At 40.2% G+C, this 19733-nt stretch overlaps 1 protein-coding gene across 1 annotated transcript in view; it reads left to right on the top strand.

The window, feature by feature from the left end:
- Window positions 1–17576, top strand: part of ARHGEF38 (Rho guanine nucleotide exchange factor 38) — a 61293-nt gene extending 43717 nt beyond the window's left edge. The window contains exons 7-14 of the mRNA XM_032223585.1: window positions 969–1102; window positions 3629–3733; window positions 6413–6535; window positions 10295–10630; window positions 12504–12644; window positions 13513–13711; window positions 14955–15217; window positions 16526–17576. Coding sequence (XP_032079476.1) covers window positions 969–1102; window positions 3629–3733; window positions 6413–6535; window positions 10295–10630; window positions 12504–12644; window positions 13513–13711; window positions 14955–15217; window positions 16526–16711 — 1487 coding nt within the window. The 3' untranslated portion in view covers window positions 16712–17576. The remainder of the gene's footprint in view (window positions 1–968; window positions 1103–3628; window positions 3734–6412; window positions 6536–10294; window positions 10631–12503; window positions 12645–13512; window positions 13712–14954; window positions 15218–16525) is intronic.
- Window positions 17577–19733: the final 2157 nt, after the last annotated feature.

Consider the following 19733-nt stretch of genomic DNA (forward strand, 5'->3'; position numbering starts at 1 on the left):
TACGAAATCGACTGATGAACAAAGAAGTTACTAAGCAGGTATGTTAAATAATTTGTTTTTGGTTTATTAAATACAATTATATTGCAATTATACATTTTTGTAGTTTAAACTATAAATTGCGCAAAATTATGTTTTTGTCGAAGTGACACACAACGCGAGTTATGCTCGATTTTTTGCCGATTTTTGACACACCACGTCAAAAAGGTTGCCCATCACTGGTTTATTGTGATGTTGAAATATAGACAATGGCCATAATATTTGACTGGATCATTAAACATATTATAGCATGTTTAAACATATTATAGCATCTACATATTCTTTGTAGGATCAAAGCAATATTCATCTGGTTCACAATTCAGTTTTCAACAATTACTAGCTTCAAAGTGATAAACATTCCCTGCATTTAGATTTCATGGGTTTCTCATCACTTTATATGGGAATTCCTTGGGCTATTGTTCTTCATAAAGAGCAATATATGCTTATTCATAGACGAAAAAAATCATTAAATCCCAGAACATTTTGTTCCCATTTTATTTATCTTACTGCATGAGAAGATTTGAAAAATTGCTACAGCTCTAGTATAAGATGCTTGCATTTGCTTAAGGCATATAAATAAAATTAAGCATGTTTTTCTTATTGTATCTGAACTTCTCCCTGATAGATTCACTAAGAATTTTGCTTTGCAAACACATGATAATTGCTATAGAATTCAAGCATCTATGCATTTCGCAATAAATAGAATAAAGGCTGCTATTGAAAATGACAGTAACATTTAGTGAAACTAAACTTTTAAAAAGTTTATGTAGTCATCAGGACTTAATTATCTCTTCTTTGCATTGGTAGAACAAATTGTAGCCTCTGTTTCTTTATTTCTGTAATCTGTGATAGCATTTTTTAAAAAGTAGATAGAATTTCTCTGGTGCCTTATCAGTACATTGTTATTTTTAATGCGATTTGTCTGATTACAGTGCTTAAGTATAAGAAGAATGATGAAGATGAATCTTTGAAGGATAAATTTTCAAGGTTAAATATTCACTCAATTAGTAAAAAGTCCAAGAGAGTGACCGGTCACCTGAAGATTCTGACAGGAGGAGAGCCTCAGGTAAATCACTCATTGTGTTTGCACATCATACTAAACTATGGTGCATTTAGATGTGATTTCTTGAGTAATCAAACCTTTGCTGGATTTACTCATATCAATAATTTGCAATCCACAGTGGCCGATTTCATGCAACATGCTTAAGCCACAACTAAGTCAACTTTGTTACAGCTTAGTGCAGAGGTGTCAAACTGGATTTCTTTGAGGGCCAGATCAGCATTGTAATTCTCTGCGGGCCAGCCAGGTGCGGGGAGACGGGATGGATGCCTCCTGTAGCATCCTGCCAGCTAAAGTGGGGCATGGGTCCCCCATGGCCCTTTTTTGGCCTGGACGGCCTCCTGCAGCACTTTGCTGGCCAGAACATTTTGGCTGCCACAGGCACCATGGGCTAGTCCTTTGATATTTGCAGGTCGGCTCCCTGGATCAGATCCGGCTTGTGGGCCTTGAGTTTGACACCCCTGGCTTAGTGCATCACGTAAATCCAGCCATTGCTTTACAAGGCTTTTAAGAGAGTTATTGTTCAGAGTACTAAGCATTTTCATTTGTTGGGTATCCTTCCTTTTCCTCCTATTATGTTCTTACTATTTGCCCATTCCAAAACAGGTTTTATCAATGGCCCATGCATTTCTCAAGGTGTTGGGAAACCTGGAGCACATAATTTACTTTAACGAGAATGTTTTTATATGCCACAATTCTGCAGTTGCTATATACAAATTAGCGACTGTGATCAGGTTGTTTGCTTAATTCATTGCTTTCTGATCCCAACCAGTTTCCTTAGCAAAGTGGTGCTAACCAGTACCTTACTCATGAAATATATATTTTGTTAGGGCCTGTGACTGACTTCATAAGTATGGGCTACTTATTGATGAGAATGCATCTGACTACAAAAAAGCAATTCCATTTTTCTGTGGCCTACTACTTTTAATGAAAGCCAGAACTAAACAAAGTATCTGTCAAATCTTCTGCCCTAGATGGGACTTCAAACACACAATACAGAAGACAAAATGGGGCTTCAGATGAGGTTATTGTAGTTGGCAGCTCGATTAATTTCAAAGCTTTACTAGTTCACATTTGGATCAATGCCTAAAAATAGAGGAAACTACCTTCAGTTTAGTTAACTGCTTCTCCATCTCAGCCAGTATCGACACTTATTAGCATGCGGCAGCCATTCTGATTCTCTAACACAACCTGCCCTACTTGTTAACAATGAAATTCAGAAATCTGAACTGACAATAAAAGTTTGTAGATCTTGATTCTGTGCCAGTTCTTATCAGCTGTGTGGAATGATACGGTCAAAAAAAAATCTGTGCAGCTTGATAACGCTCTCATGATGAGAGCCCTTGTGTGACATCTGCCTGTGTGTGTGTGTGTGTGTGTGTGTGTGTGTGTGTGACATCAGTGCCTCACCAGCCATAAACCTCACCGCACGTCACTAGTTCTAAGTTATTGCTTCAGGTCACATTTTCCATTGCTGACATTTGCAGCAGCTTCTAACTTCTTTAATCAATTACTGACCCTCTTCTGTTTGGCAAAATAAGTTCTATCAGTCCTAGTAGGATTTTGTTTTCCATAAAAGCTTTTAACAGACGTATTTTATAGTGTACGAATCGCAAGCATTCCAAAGGTTTGCGAGTGCATGTACGACCTAATTTGGCCAAATTAGATAAGGCTAAACTCAATTAGCAATTTCATATTTGCTCATTGAAAGCACAAAATTACTATTTCACAGAAAGATCCCAAAGACACAAGATTCTTAAATTAAGTATCTTTTTAACAGAAATTATGACTTTATACGCTTCCCTCAAGATCTCACCTGTCATTAAAGAAATGAAAACAATCCCAGAAAACCCTCCCTTATTTTTTAATGATATTTTTATTTATTAAGTAGATGTATGTATGTATTTATTTATTAGATGTATACAATTGTCCATGTCACTTAAATAGCTCTAGGCAGCTAACACAATGAAACCTCCCATGCAATAGCAATAGCACTTATATACCACTTCACAGTGCTTTACAGCCCTCTCGAAGCAGTTTACAGAGTCAGCCTATTGCCCCCAACAATGCGGGGAAGTTAAAAATGCCTGTCTATGAAACATGTCAATATTCATTGTTGGATAATGATGAAGAGGCCTTAAAATGATGGAAGAGAATATTTGTAGCAGTGAGGTGAACTGTGGGATACTTGTTGGTCTCTTGAGTTCTTTTCTTTTCTTTTTTTTTTCTTTTGTTCTTTCTTGTGGACATTTCATTACCAAACTAGATAACGTACTCAGGGCACTGCTGATGCTACTGAGGTTGGTAATAAAATGTCTGCAAGAAACACCAAGCTCAGAGAGCAACAAGGACCCCACAGGATTGAAATTAAAGAAATGAAACCAGAATGGCAGTGAAGGTATTTTAATATTCCCTTAAACTGTTATTTATTGTTATGCCTCAACAGACCACTGGAAAGAAACTCCAAGTCATTTCAACATTACTATTAGCAATTACGTTCTTATCCTAACTATAATATTTTTGTGGCTTTAGGTGAAAGATGAAGTTTTTAATAAAGAGGAGAAGTTATTCAAAAGCTTAGAAAAGACAGTCAAACTATGTGTGAAGAACATTCCATTGTCTCTTCAGCATTTAGAAGTAAGTGTTATGTAACAATATTGCTCACCGTTCACAAGTTGCAAATCAACATTTTGACTGGTCAAACCTGATTCAAATCCTGAATTGATCTCATGGATGGGAAGAAAATACTGAAGCTCTCCTCTTAATCCATATTAAAAATGTCAGAAACAGTATTTTGAAATGAATTCTCGAACCATTATGTAAAGATTTAAACTTCACTTAGTGCGTCTACTGGGAAATGCACACTTTTAGATTATATCAGTGGTGGGTTTCTACCGGTTCAGCCTGGTTCGGCTGAACCTGTAGTGGTATGGCGGCCTGGGTCGCTGGATTTTTTAGTTCTGCGCATGCAGAGAACAATTTTAATAGAACTACGCATGTGTGCGCAGCGTGCATCCAGTGCGCGGATGACTGAACCGGCAGTAAAGCCAGCCGGAACCACCCCTGGATTATATTGTTTGTACAGGATTTGAAGCCATTGTTAAAAATAGTTTGGCTATCTGTTGTGCAATCAATTATGGTTTGTTCAGTTATTACAAACAATTGTTAAGTAACTCATGGCTTACTTTAATATGCAAGTCAGACCATAAATCTTTGGGCCTGTGTGGTATGAGAATGCTGAATGGTGGATACAATAAATAATCAGAGAAAGTTTTCAGATTTATGTATTATGTATTACATAAGTTATTACTGATAATGTACTATTGAAAAAACATAATCTTCCATTTGAAATCTGAAATCTCCAGTCAATTTCTTTATAGATCTACTGTATGTTTCAGGTCTCATCCAAGAGATCATTTTCATAGACTAATCACATCCTTACAGGCTCTGGATAAGACTCCTCTGCAGAAGTCAGAGTTACCAAACTGGAGTCCAGCTGCAAAGAAATATGGAAAACAGGATCAAAAGCTGACATAGATGCAATATCTATTCACAACATTCTTTTTATCCTGCTTTGGTTACCTGTATTCCTACCCTGTGTCTGTGAGACGTTTTCTAGATGTATTGATCTTCGTCTAGATCAGAGGTGTCAAACTCAATTTCATTGAGGGCCACATCAGGGTTATGTTTGACCTCGGGGGCCAAGGTGGGTGTGGCCAGCTTGACATAACTCATGTCGTGGGCAGCTGTGGTGGCTCTAACACTTTGCCAGTGAAAATGGGCTCCTGAGTTCCGTTTTTGGCTGCAACGGCCTCCTACAACCCTCTGCCAACAAAGCTCAGGAGGACCGTGGGTGGTCCACATGAGCTCCATTTTTGGCTGTGACACCCTCCTGCAGCCCTCTGCCATCAAAAGCAGAGTTCAGAAGAGCTGCGGGTAGCTCACATGAGCTCTGGTTTTGGCTGTGAGGGCCTCCTGCAACCCTCTCCCAGTGAAAATGGAGCTTGGGAGGTCTGTGGGCGGCCCATGTGAGCTCCGTTTTCAGCTGTGAGGACCTCCTGCAACCCTCTGCCAGTGAAAATGAAGCTCGGGAGGGCTGCGGGCATCCCATGTGAGCTCCGTTTTCAGCTGTGATGGCCTGCTGCAGCCCTCTGCCAGTGAAAACAGAGATTAGAAGCGCTGTGGGTGGCCCACGTGAGCTCTGGTTTTGGCTGTGAAGACCTCCAGCAACCCTCTGCCAGTGAAAATGGAGCTTGGGAGGGCTGTGGGCAGCCCACATGAGCTCTGTTTTCAGCTGTGATGCCCTCCTGCAACCCTCTGCCAGCAAAAACAGAGTTCAGGAGGGCCACACACGGCCCTCCCGAATTCCGTCTTTTCTGGCAGAGACACCCTAGGCCAGTCCTTCGTTGTTTCCAGGGAGGCCCCGCAGGCCAGATCTAAGCAGCTGGATCCGGCCCACAGGCCTTGAGTTTGACACCTCTGATCTTGACTATTATTATCTTCTGATTTGGTGCCTTTTGTATCTAGTTCAGAAATTATTATTATTAATGTATTTATTTAAATGATTTATACGACCATCAAATTTGTGAAATGAGGCTATAGGTGGCTGGGTGTTTGCTTTGGCCTAATGGACTCATTTGAATAATTCTGTGGCTTTAATGTCTTTGAAAGGACAGGTTATCAGCTTTTTAACATGCACTGTCTGATTATCATCTTTGCCACTCTCTTTTTCTTGCATTTTTACACGTCGAAACAAAACGAAAGGGGACGAAGTGCTGGATTTTTGTTTTGTTTTCGCTTATGTAGTTAGGGCTTTAGAGAGCCAGTTTGGTGTTGTGGTTAGAGCACCAGGGTAGAAACTGGGAGACTATGAATTCTAATCCTGTGTCTTAGGAACAAAGCCAAATGGGTGAACTTGGCCCAGTCGTTATTTCTCAGCCCTATGAATTAGACAGTGGCAAACCACTTCTGAGGTTTTGCCAAGAAAACTGTAGAGACAAGTCCAAGCAGTTACCAGGAGTCAAGAATAACTTGTAGGCACACACACAAAAATAAAAAAAATAGAGGTTTAACTGTGCGCGTTTGTATACCTACCCAAAAAGGCATTTCATTCATTTCACGAATTCAAGGCAAATTGGATTATTAACACACAAATCTACATAGCAGCTTTATAAATATTGCAGCAAATGGTAGCAAGCAGATTGTATCATAAATAAGTATTCAATTCTTACTGCAAGTATTGAACCAGTGTACATGCATAAGGGTGGTGGTTTGTGCGTATATGTAACATTCTTTTGCCTATTTCATTTTTTTCAGGACTCTGTATTTCTTGGAGCACAGTGCATAACTGATCTTCAGGATCTGCTACATGAGAATGAAGATGGAGCAAACAGATCTTCAGATGCATTGATTAATGCTGGGCATCCCAGCAAACTGTTTGTAAGTTCTTGAATACATAGATTTCAAAGAATTGTAATAGATTTTGTGCAATCTGCTGTTTGTATTATTGCATAACGAATCTAAGAGAAAGTACTTTGTTTTTTAGCTTAGTTACCACAGATTCCAATTTACTGTAAGTCAGGGGTGTCAAACTTGCATCATCACAGCATCGTCACATGATGTATCGCAACTTTTCCCCCCTTCACTGAACTGGGTGTGGGCGTGGCCAGTGCATGATGCATCTGGCCTGCAAGCCACGAGTTTGACATCCCTGCTTGTAAGTATATACAAAATTCTTCCATATCGGAAGAATAATTCAAAAGGTATGAATTGAAAATGAATTGAAGGTAAATGAAGAATGTAGATTAGGGAGACTCTTTTCCCACTTATGACTCTAACCATGTTGCTTGTATCTCTAAAATTTATATTGTTTTATTTGTTTCCTAGTATAATTTGACTGCTTATTAGTAACCTATGACTATCACTAAGTGTTGTATCTTATGATTCTTGGTGAATGTATTCCATTTTATTTTTCTTTATATCTTTATTCAGCTACATTGTCCTTTCTCTTAGTTTCCTGGATACATAGAACATTTCCTTCCTTCCATCCTTCCTTCCTTCCTTCCTTCCTTCCGTCCGTCCTTCCTTCCTTCCTTCCTTCCTTCCTTCCTTCCTTCCTTCCTTCCGTCCGTCCGTCCGTCCTTCCCTTTTTGTCACTTAATTCTCTCATACTTTAAGTTATAATTCTGCATGTGACATTCTTTTCATGATAGGATCCCACAGATATTTATCTCTGCTGCCATCCAGGGTTCAGTTCAGACTTTCACACAATACTTTTTAGCAAGATAGACAAGATTAAAGTTGAATACGAACCTTAATTGTCTCTATGCCACATGTATCTCTCCCCACTAATTATAAAGGTGGTACTAATCGGAGGTGGGTTTCTGCCAGCATTATTGCCGGTTCAGTGCACACACTCTGCACTCGTGTGCAGTTAGCTGTAAATAGGTCTGCGCATGTGCAGAACATTAAAAATGTCCAAAAAAGATGTCGCAGGAACTGATTTGGAGGCATGGTGAACATGCCCCTATTGGTTCAGCAACCCACTCACCAGTTCCACTACCAGCTCTACCGAACTGGTGCGAACTGGTAAGAATCCACCTCTGATACTATTCAGTTAGGATATACAGGTAGTCTTTAACGTACGACCACAATGGAGCCCAAAATTTATGTTGCTAAGTGAGACATTTGTCAAGTGAGTTCTGTCCTACTTTATGAGTTTTCTTGCCACAGTTGTTAAGTGAATCATTGCAGTTTTAAGTTAGGGTTAGGGTTGTTAAGTGAATCTGGCTTGCCCATTCACTTTGTTTGTCAGAAGTTCGCAAAAGGTAACCCTGGGAACATAACCCTGGGAACATAACCCTGGGAAACTCCAGCTGTCATAAATATGAGTCAGTTGCCAAGCATCTGAATTTTGATCACATGACCAAGGGGATGCTACTACAGTCATAAGTATGAAAAATGGTCATAAATCACTTTTTTCAATGCTGTTGTAAGTTTGAACGGTCACTAAATGACCTGTTGTAAGTCAAGGACTACATGTATTCTGACTAGTATGCCATAAATACAAAGTTCAATTACACCTTACAATACAATACAATACAATAGCAGAGTTGGAAGGGACCGTGGAGGTCTTCTAGTCCAACCCCCTACCTAGGGAGGAAACCCTATACCGTTTCAGACAAATGGCTATCCAACATCTTCTTAAAGACTTCCAGTGTTGGGGCATTCACAACTTCTGGAGGCAAGTTGTTCCACTGATTAATTGTTCTAATTGTCAGGAAAATTCTCCTCAGTTCTAAGTTGCTTCTCTCCTTGATTAGTTTCCACCCATTGCTTCTTGTTCTACCCTCAGGTGCTTTGGAGAATAGTTTGACTTCCTCTTCTTTGTGGCAGCCCCTGACATATTGGAACACTGCTATCATGTCTCCCCTAGTCCTTCTTTTCATTAAACTAGACATACCCAGTTCCTGCAACCGTTCCTCATATGTTTTAGCCTCCAGTCCCCTAATCATCTTTGTTGCTCTTCTCTGCACTCTTGTCAGAGTCTCCACATCTTTTCTACATCATGGTGACCAAAAATGAATCTAGTATTCCAAGTGTGGCCTTACCAAGGCATTATAAAGTGGTATTAACCCTTCACGTGATCTTGATTCTATCCCTCTGTTTATGCAGCCTAGAACTGTGTTGGCTTTTTTGGCAGCTACTGCACACTTCTGGCTCATATTTAAATGGTTGTCCACTAGGACTCCAAGATCCCTTTCACAGTTACTACTATTGAGCAAGATACCACCTATACCGTACCTGTGCATTTCGTTTTTGTTGCCTAAATGTAGAACCTTACTCTTTTCACCATTGAATTTCATTTTATTAGATAGTGCCCAATGTTCAAGTTTGTCAAGATCCTTCTGTATCTTAAGCCTGTCTTCTGGAGTGTTGGCTATTCCTGCCAGCTTGATGTCATCTGCAAATTTGGCTAATATATGCAAGACATAAATTGCCTTGTTTGGGACTATACTGTTGTCTGTAGTGCTCAACTAGGAGGCGCTTTGAGTGTGCTGACATACTTGGAAATATAGGAGATAAGGACTGAGATGCAATCCTTACATCAAAGTTATGCTAATAGTGCACAAAAAATATGGGAACTGGTGTTTAGAGAAATTAGAGCACTTTTGAATGTAAATTTAGACATGTCACCAAGAATTGCATTACTGTTGCTGGTGGAAAAACATGATATAAATGAAACAAAAAAAGGAATTGATTGTATATTTGATAATGGCAGCTAGATTAGTGATAGCTGCCTCCTGCCGATTACCTCCCAAAGACCTATCAGATCCCACAGATTAGGCCTCCTCCGAATTCCATCTGCCGGTCAGTGTCGACTGGCAACTCCTCGGGGGAGGGCCTTTTCTGTGGCTGCTCCGGCCTTCTGGAACGATCTCCCTGTTGAGATCCGGACCCTTACCACCCTTCCGGCTTTCCGCAAAGCTACTAAGACCTGGCTGTTCCAGCAGGCCTGGGGCAGTTAAATCTTTTAGCCCCAGCTGAGGTTACAACTGTTGTGTGTTTTTTAAATTGTTTGTCTTTTTATTTTTATTTTGTACCCCCCTTCCCCTTTCTGATTGTTAGCCGCCCTGAGTCTCTCGGGAATAGGGCGGCATACAAACTGAATAAAATCTAAATCTAAATCTAATATAAATACTGTGGATGAAATTGGAGTATTCAAAGAAATGAGTGGTATAATGAAATTTGGAGTATGGCAACAAATGATAAATTAACAACAGAAATTAAATTTAAAAAGGGGGATGATCAAAGCAAATAATTATAATGAAATATCGGGGGATTTTATAAAACCAGTCTTGATGGAAGGCAAAGGGAATAAACCTACTCAAGAATATACACTGTTTTGGAGGGGATAATGGCACAATTGGAATATATCTTTTAGTTGTTATAGATGAAGAAATATAAGGGGGGAAAAGTCTCTGGGAGGTGGGGGTGCATTGTAATATGCTTTTTTCTTTTTTCATTCTTTTTTTTTTGTATTCAGATCTATATGTACTTTTTGTATTATTTGTGTTTTTTTAAAAAAAAAACTTAAATTGAAAAAAAAAGTTATGCTAATGTTTAACGAATGGGAATGTTGCTGATTTCTTTGCTCTGATGTATATCTTTTGCCTTTCTTTCTTCCAATGCATGAAGCTGAATCAAGTGGAGAAGTTGGTGTTGACGCCACTAACTGCCCTGCAGACTCTCTTCCTCGGCCCCCAGAAGCTTATCCAAAAGCGTTATGACAAACTTCTGGATTATAACAGCTTGTATCAAAAGGCTTCAGGGGATGATACTGATCTGGCCAGGAAAGAATACGAGGCCCTCAATGCACAGCTGGTGGAGGAGCTCCAGCGATTCAATGAAGCAGCAAAGAAAATTGTAACCAGTTGCCTATGTTGTCTCATCACTCTCCTGAAAGACATGATGTCATCGGCATCACAATCCTTTTCAACCAACGAATCCCAATTACTAGCAATTAAACCGGAGGTACTGACACCCTGCTGAAAGTAGTTTGTGATTCTTTATTCTCTGAAGGTGGCTTCTTATATTTGCAATTCAAAATGCCTTTCATGTTTTAACTGGTGACGTTTGAGCTGAAATGATTGTCTCTGAAGAAAAAAAATATTTATTTATTAGTTTGTCAAACATGTTCAAGATAGCAGGTGTAAGTATAAACATGAACGAAAGAAATGAATACAAATAAATGGGGACAGGAGGACAGGGACGGTAGGTACGCTGGTGCGCTTATGCACGGAACCCCCTTTACGGACCTCTTAGGAATGGGGTGAGGTCCATGGTAGACAGTTTGGGGTTGAAGCTGTGGGGGTTTGAGGATGTAACAATGGAGTCAGGTAGAGCATTCCAGGCGTTGACCACTCTGTTGCTGAAGTCGTATTTTCTACAATTGAGTTTGGAGCGGTTTACCTTGAGTTTGTATTGATTGTTTGCCCGTGCATTATTGCAGTTGAAGCTGAAGAAGTCGTTGACAGGCAGGACATTGTAGCAGACAATTTTGTGTACTACGCTTAGGTCTGACCACAGGCGGCGCAGTTCCAGATTGTAAATTCACCTTCATCCAATTGAATAATAAAAAAATACTGGAGACCTTTTTGAAGATGTGGTATTACATTGCTGGTAGATGAAATGTTGATAGGGCTGGAGTGTGGGTTTTTTTTAGATTGGGTCTGCACTTTCCATTGTCAAAGGCATCACTGGTAGTTTCACCTATGCAATTTTTTTCAAAGGTAATTAGTTGGGGGAAGGATTAATATTGATGTTGTTGCTTCTGTTACATATTTTCCATCATTCCAAGGTGTCCCTGGCTACACACACTTCCAATCTGAGCATAAATACAATATATGAGGTTTAATATTGGGATGTATCCAATCTTGGCAACTTTAAGACTTCTGGACTTCAACATGGCTGGCTGGGGAATTCTGGGAGTTGAAGTCCACAAGTCTTAAAGCTGCCAAGATTGGACACATCCCAATATTAAACCTCACATACTGTATTTATGCTCAACGATGAGCTATGGTGGGCCAGTGGTTAGAGTGCAGTATTGCAGGCTACTTCTGCTGACTGCCAGCTGACTGCAGTTCAGCAGTTCAAATATCACCAGGCTCATGGTTGACTCAGCCTTCCATTCTTCTGAGGTGGGTAAAATAAGGACCAAAATTGTTAGGGGAAATATGCTGACTCTGTAAACTGCTTAGAGAGGGCTGTCAAGCACTGTAAAGCAGTATATAATTCTAAGTGTTATTACTAGTGCTATTAGCTGATGTCATCACCGCTACCTTGGGCACACCTAGTTTGGCACTCCTTTTCATGTCCTTGGCAAGAGCTGGAGTGAAGGACGAGAGCTCAACCCTGCACCATGACAGCCCTTGGATCTCAAACATGGGCTTGCTAATCTCCTCCACAGAGTTCCAACCACGTGAACCACTGTGTTCTTATAGGGAAGGTGCACATCAGTATATGAACCATATTTAAATCTAGGGGCTAATAAATTATGAGATCAATTCTCTGCACATCCCTTTGGTGATTAAGCTCCAATTAAGTAAGCAAAGCAAATTGCATTATCTGGAAGTGGCATATCCCTTGCATATGACATTTAAATTTACTCAGCTGGGTCTTTTGCTATCCAATGTTTTCTGATTCAGCACTGTTAGGCAATAAGATGTTGGAAACCTGGAAATGTGCTTGCACAATGGCCGGTAAGCACAGGTAGGTACAATGTGTTAATTGTGTTAATATGTGTCTATTATAATCTCTGATAGAGATATAGCTCTTAGTAGAAGCTTCATCATACATGCAGCTGATGAATGGTTAGGTAACCTTGAGTCTCTTTTACCATTTGCAGAAAACGTCTCCAACTATTAGTGAAATACATGACCAGGTTCTTGAAGATGTTCACAATTTGAATTGTATCAAGGAAAACCACTGTGCAACTTTTATTGAAAGAAAGCTGAGTTTTGAAAAAAAGAGGCCTGTCTCTCTCCAGGTATGCAACTGGCTATTAAATTGAGTAATTATGTCAAGCTAGGGCAGGGGTATCAAACTGGTAGCCCACGTGGCCAGATGTGTCGCATGCAGGACACGCCCACCCCAGCTCTGTGCAGGGGAAAACTTCATGAAACATCACATAATTCTGCGAGTTTGACACCCGTGAGCTAGGGATTCACCATCTTAATATTCAATCTAGAGATCTCCTTTGGGTATACTGTAAAACCAAAAACCTACTATGGCTAAGTGCATACAAGCTAAACCATGACTGAGTAGCCTGCACTGAAGCAGATACAATTCTAACAAATAAACATTACTTTTGGTGATGTATGGATCCCAGTTTCCACTCCGATCTGCTTCATGCTAACAATATCAGATGCTTAGGAAGTAGCAGCTAAGTCTTGATGTACAGTATATCTACAATTTGATGTATATCATTCCATGCATAAAATAGTATTATCATGGATAGCTAATTTCTAAAGGATGTGCCTTGTGATGTGAATTACTATAGGATAAGTTCAAATGCCTTATATTAATTCACCGAATGAATGTATTAAAACCGAGAGAAACAAGGCAAATTTATTATGCTTTGTGGAAGAGGAACTGTATAGCTTCAAAAATATGAACCAGTACAAGTATGTGAATAGTAAGACTGGATTCGTATATTGGGCTAAACTATAATGTGATTTTGGTCTTGAGTTTGGCTTTGGCTAATTGTGGTTTATTTGACAAGTCATAGCTAAATAAGGCTTTTCTTATTTTAAACCAGGCTAGGACTGAAATCACACTATGTAGAAAATTGCAATTAATAGTGAGGATGCTGTTCCATGGTACATTAGTTTTTTCAATCAGCTTTTTGTTTCCAGCCTGAATTTCCCCGTCAGAAAGAAGTCCACCGATTAATGCTACTTTCTATGTACAATGTGGACTTGCTATACCAAGCCAAGCGTAACTGCAATGCTACACAGGAGTTGGATATTGATCTTTATGAAGGAGATGTGGTGGCTGTCATAGACCAAAAGGATCCTTTTGGCTGTACAGGCAGGTGGCTTGTTGATACTGGAAGTAAGTACTTCACATTGTACTCTTAGTATAGATATGCCCTAGTTGCAGAGACTATAGGAAGGGTCCATTAATAGGGATTAATGGACAATTCCATTTAATCACTGATTCACCTCTTATTATTTTCATTTCTATATTGCTATTCCTAAATGGCTATGGGTTTTTGACTTAAATAATAATTGTTTGTTTGTGCTATCCATCTGTCCAGCGAAAGTGAATGTCCAACAATTAAATACATTAAAACAAATAAGGTAGTCAAATCATCTTAACTAATCTTCCAATTCTTCTGAATCCAGTTCAACATGCATTTGGATTTTTTCAAAGTTTTAAAGTATTCAGCTCTCTAGAGCAGGGGTGTCAAACTCAAGGACTAGAGGCTGGATCCGGCCCACGGGATGCTTAGATCTGGCCCATGAGGCTGCCGTGGAAACAGTAAAGGACCGGCCCATGGCGCCTTTGCCAGCTGACAGAGGTTACAAAGGCCGCATGTGCCCCCCCCCCCCCCCCGAGCTCCATTTTCACTGGCAAAAGGTTGCAAGAGGCCATCACAGCCAAAAATGAAGCTCAGGAGCCTGTTTTTTCTGGCAGAGCACTCAGGCCACCACAGGAGCCCCCTGACACAAGTAAGAGCATGCTGTCCAGGTCCCCATGCCCCCCCCCCCCGGTGCCCTAAGGTCAGACACAACCCTGATGCATCCCTCAATGAAATCAACTTTGACACTCCTGCTCTAGAGCCATATTTCTCATCCCCTGCAATTTTAAGATTCATGAATTTCTACTTCCTGGCAGCCACTGTCTTGAGATTTATGTGAAATTTCCTGACTTAACTAGAAGGCAGTCCATATAAACTATCGAACCTTTACGCCTCTTTCTTACCCATCTTTAGTGACTGTCTTCTTTGCAACTTTATGGCAGTGCCTTGTAGAACTTGGAAGAAATATTCTAGTCTACATGTCAGAGTTTGCATCACAAGTACTAAGCCTAGCTAACCTGAATACTGGTTTGGGATAAGGACTTGCCAAAACAGGACAAAATACAATTGATATTATAATGTTAATTAGATTGTTTTGTTTGCAATGTTTTAGAGCATTTTCATGACTCCTTCAACTTTCACTGGGTTTTCAGATTGCAATATCTCTCTGTTTCTCCTTTTAACTTGCAATAATTTAAGGTTCCTTACAATAAAATAAAAAACCCAACGTTTTGATACTCTTGGCCTTTTTCTTCTTCTCTTCCCTACGTATAGTTCTAAAAGGATACGTTTATTCTTCCTTCCTGAAACCCTATAAACCAGCCAAGGCACAAAAAACTCCTGGGGAAAACGATTTCTGTGATGGTGACTTTGATAACATCAGCCTTTTTGTCTCTTCACGATCACTGGATGACAACATTACAAAACCCACAGGACACAAAAGAAGTGGCAGTGACTCTTCCTATAATAGCCTTTGTGAAAAAGAATCTGTGAATAGCTCAGAATTGGAGAGCTTTTATGAAACAGATGAGCAACAGGTAAGCATGATTTCATAACCAGTCCTTTTATTTAAAAAAAGGAGAGGGGATGAATTCAGGGATGAATGTAGTTGCTGGCCACCACTTTTTAACTGTAGCTGCCCATTCATTTTTCTTCTCCAGATAAATGAATTGCAGCATCTACTAATCTTGCCAATTCTTTTTTGTATAGTCTGATCTCAGAAAAGAATGGGTTTTAGTCCACTGGTACAATCCATGACAACAAATACAAACAACATAGTAAAAAATATAAAGAATAAAATGCAAGTAATTAGGGGAAAAGAAGAAAGAAAAAGAAAAACTAGTCATATGTTTCCACGTGTGCGTGGAGTGATTGTGGTTGTGTTTAAGAATCTGACTGCCCAAGGATAGAAACTATTTTTAAACCTATTTGTTTGGCTGGGTATGCTTGTCTTCTGCCCGATGGTAGAAGTGCGAAGAGACACTGACCAGGGTATGAATAATCTCTGAGTATCTTCTTTACTCTGGTAAAGCAGTGAGATCTGGCGATGTCATCCAGTGGTATTAGAGGGCAACCAATGGTTTCTTGTGCTGAATTGATCACTCTGTAATGCCTTCCTGCCCGCAGCAGTTAAACCAGCGTACCATACATATAATGCAATATGTGAGGACATTTTCTATGGTGGACCGATAAAAAGAGGTCATCCGCCTTGCCAATCACCAAATCTTGACTAATAAGCACTCCCAAGAATTAAAAGAGGGAACCCTCTCCACACAGCCCCCCTCGATATACAGTGGGGTGGGTTCCTCTCTGTGCATGTAGTCTTAAAACATGTGGTCTAAGTCTTGTTTTTCCCCCAAATCTGGAGCAGATACTATACTGCTGCAAAATTATTTTAAGTTAGAGCATGTCATATTTTAGGGTTTTCAGTGATAATCAAGAAAAACATTCAAAGACCCAGGAGGTAACTTTAATATGCCACTGTTTTATGGCTTCATACTTATCTCATTGGGAATAAGAATACAGTTTATAAATTTAGGGATTTTGGGCCTAATATTAGTGACATTACTCAAACACATTATTCCAAATCTGATGCCAGATATGTAATGAAACAAGCAAGTTGCTTCATTAGCTGAGCTGATTTGGTCGACTGCTTTCCCCCCAATTTTTTTTTACTGAAATAGGCAGCAGTAGAGTTGAACATTCATTAATTCTCTCTCTCTCTCTCTCTCTCTCTCTCTCTCTCTCTCTCTCTCTCTCTCTCTCTCTCTCTCTCTCTCTCTCCCTCCCTCCCTCCCTCCCTCCCTCTCTCTCTCTCTCTCTCTCTTATGTTTCCTATCTCTTAGACTTTCTATGCCGTTCATGCATTTCAAGCAAGGAGTAAGCAGGAACTCAGTCTTCACGAATATCAGCGAGTTCAAATCCTTTGTTTTTCGGACCTGAGTGGCAATAAAGAATGGTGGTTAGCTGAAGCCGAAGGACAAAAAGGATACGTACCAGCTAATTATCTTGGGAAGATGACATACACGTAAATACCAGATTTAGCTTACAGAATAAATTCTGAAAGCCAGAAGACTTTTATTGCGATATTTTCACCTGTGAATTTCTGTGCCTTAAAAAATGCAATAAGCTAAGAGCTTCTAAAAACCGGAATTGAAGTACTTGTGAAGAAGAGTTTTTGATGGAATGCGTATATTTGCTTTTAAACTTTTGTCACACTGGACAAGCCGCAAAGGTTGGGGATCGCTGCTCTACACGACAAAGATCTCATGACATAATAATCTAGTTGGTCCCTTGGGGGCCACAAAATGTCTTGTTGATCTTGGTTGCAAAAGCCTAATACAAGTAATCCAACTATGCCAGCTATAAAATTCAGAGTTTGACTTTTGTAGATTTGTGAATGAATCAAGGATGGGCAAGGAGAACCCTATATGGTCGAAGAATGTTCTCAGTTTTCTAAATACTCTTAAAAACAGTTTAGACTCAGGAATAAGGAACTGAAGTGGTACAGAGGAGTTGAGAAAATTCACCGGAGATTACTTGCACATGGAAGTGCCTTTTTGGTTATATAAGACATGTCTAGATCCAAGCTTATAAAGATTTCAAGAACTGAATGCACTTTTTGCTGATCTTTCAATAGAATATTAGTTCTTAATCTCAGATTAAGAACTGTAATCTCAGAACTGTAATTCTGCTGAAAATGCTTCCTGAAACGTATTTTAAGTGACAGCGGTTAGCCTCAATGGAGAGATAAATGCAGTTTGGTATACACTCACCAGGAATTATGCTCTATCAATTCTAATGGGAGCCATTTCTTGTTTCAGAACTGTTTTTTAAGGATAAATCCAGTGGTGGGTTGCAGGCGGTACGCCCTGGTACTGGTGTACCGGAGCCTGCCCAGAGCACCAGACACCATTCCGGTACCATGCTCCAGAGGGCCCACCCGCCCGCCCGAGCTCCTTACCTGTCTTTTAAGCCTTTGGCGCTTCCGCGCATGCGCATGGCACATATGGCGCCTGCATGATGCTCTGCCGAGCAGCTGGAATGTCGCAGAGGCATCACAGGCAGGTACGATGCATGCATGCACCATGCACGTCCATGTGAGCAACACCGGGCCATACCGGTTGGAACGGGATCCGGAACCCACCACTGGATAAATCCCACTGTATTTAGCAGTGCTCGCTTCCAATGAAGCATCTATAGGATTATACTGTGTTTACGTATTCTGCAATGCACAGAGGACAAGAGCAAGTAACAGGATAGAAGCAAACTTACATGCTCCGGGAACCAAGTTCTGGAGCACCGGATCAAGGCAGTCATTAGAATGAAATCTCAGTATTCTCTTTAAACCAGATGTCTAAATTAACACAATATTGTATGCCCCAAACCATGAGGTTATTTGAAAAGCAAAATTTATGTGCACTCCTGAATTAATAGAATATACACATAAATGATATCCAGATATCATAAATGATTGGGTCAGTCACCAGGACCAGAGGTTTTTTTTCTGAGCTTTCGGACTGTCAAAGAGAAGGTCCCTGAGATTGGGCTCCAGCATGAGTCCAAAACATCAGGAGACAAAACTTCTGGTTCTGGTGACCGACTCAGCTTGGCTCCTGCAACATTATCCTGGGACACTGCGATGACTCCCCCAGATGCTTTCCCAAATACCTCTCTAGATGTCCGCTTGGGGGAGGATGAACCATTCCTGGCACGTCAGGAGCTGAGTTGATTGATGGCTCTGAGCAGCTGTCTGTGAGGGATTTGGCTGAAGCACAGCTGCAACAGAACAATCCTGAGGCTTCCTCCGGGTGGGGAAAGCATGCAGCTGCAGCTGGTCAGTGATGAGGAAGAGGAAATGCCTTCTGGACCTGATCCAAGGATACATAGGGCACAGAAAAGGCAGGAGCAGAAAGATCAGCCAGATGCACTGCACAGGCGATGCTGGGAATGTTTGTTTCCTAGCTGTGTGTTTTGTGGTCATTGTGATGCCTGCCCCACTTTGGTTTGACACCATGCCTTGACTTGGCCTTGGAAACTCTCAACTTTTCCTGCCTTGTAACCTCTTTTGTTGTGTATTTAAATTTGCCTGGTTACGATGATTGAGAAACTTCCAAGTTTCTTGTGTACTCTTTGGCTATTGCTCCATAGCTAAAGTGAGGCAGGCATCACAATTGGTCTGCTTGTGGCTGGACCTAACTGTGACAGTTCTGGGTTTTTGATAACGGGAATTGCTGGGGAATATTAATAAACCAACTAAACCAGATATGTGTGTGTGAGTGAGCAGGACAGCACGGTCACATATATTTGCCTTGATTCATGATGATATCCTCCTAGCAATTTCCAAATCATTTAAAAAATAAAAAGACAGAAATCACTAAATCTATTGTTATTTCCTGTGTATCTAGAATTAATGAAGTATATGTCAGTAAGTTCAAGAAGCTATTTATAAACAGTCTCTAGGATCAATCCTCTAAGGATAGTTTACAAATGGTCTTTAGAATCAGTCTCGGCCTCCAACACAAGGCTGAAAGCTTGGAAAACTAAATCTCTGGTCCCAATTACTGAATCAGATTGGTTCTTGCAACATTGAACTGGGATATATATTCATTCATTCCTTTATATTTCATTGCTAGGTTGAGAGCTTCAGCAATAAACCTTTTTTCAGTGATCCCTCATATAAGGTGGCAAATACTCCACAAATAATTGATCTATTGTTTTCTCTGATTTTTTCAGACCAACAGACATCGATACCTTATTTGTGTGGTGCATAAGCTTTTTCCCCCCCAATTTTGTGACTACCATAATAAAATGCTTGCAGCACTGCCTTTTCTTTTACCATAAACATCACTCCAAAGTTCTAAATGTTTCCTGTCTTTCTATGAAGAAACAGCAAGAAAGCCAGAAGTAGATATTGCTTCACTTCTGCTTTGTCACTTATTGCAACTGATGCAGTTGAGTGAAGTAGCCTCCAAATTGGGTACTCCTACCTTGACCAATCTTTTATTTTTATGAATAGAATCACTTCCTTGAAGATATTTTACATATTTTACA

The sequence above is a fragment of the Thamnophis elegans genome, chromosome 9 (assembly GCF_009769535.1).
Source record: "Thamnophis elegans isolate rThaEle1 chromosome 9, rThaEle1.pri, whole genome shotgun sequence".
Classification (NCBI taxonomy): Eukaryota; Metazoa; Chordata; class Lepidosauria; order Squamata; family Colubridae; genus Thamnophis; species Thamnophis elegans.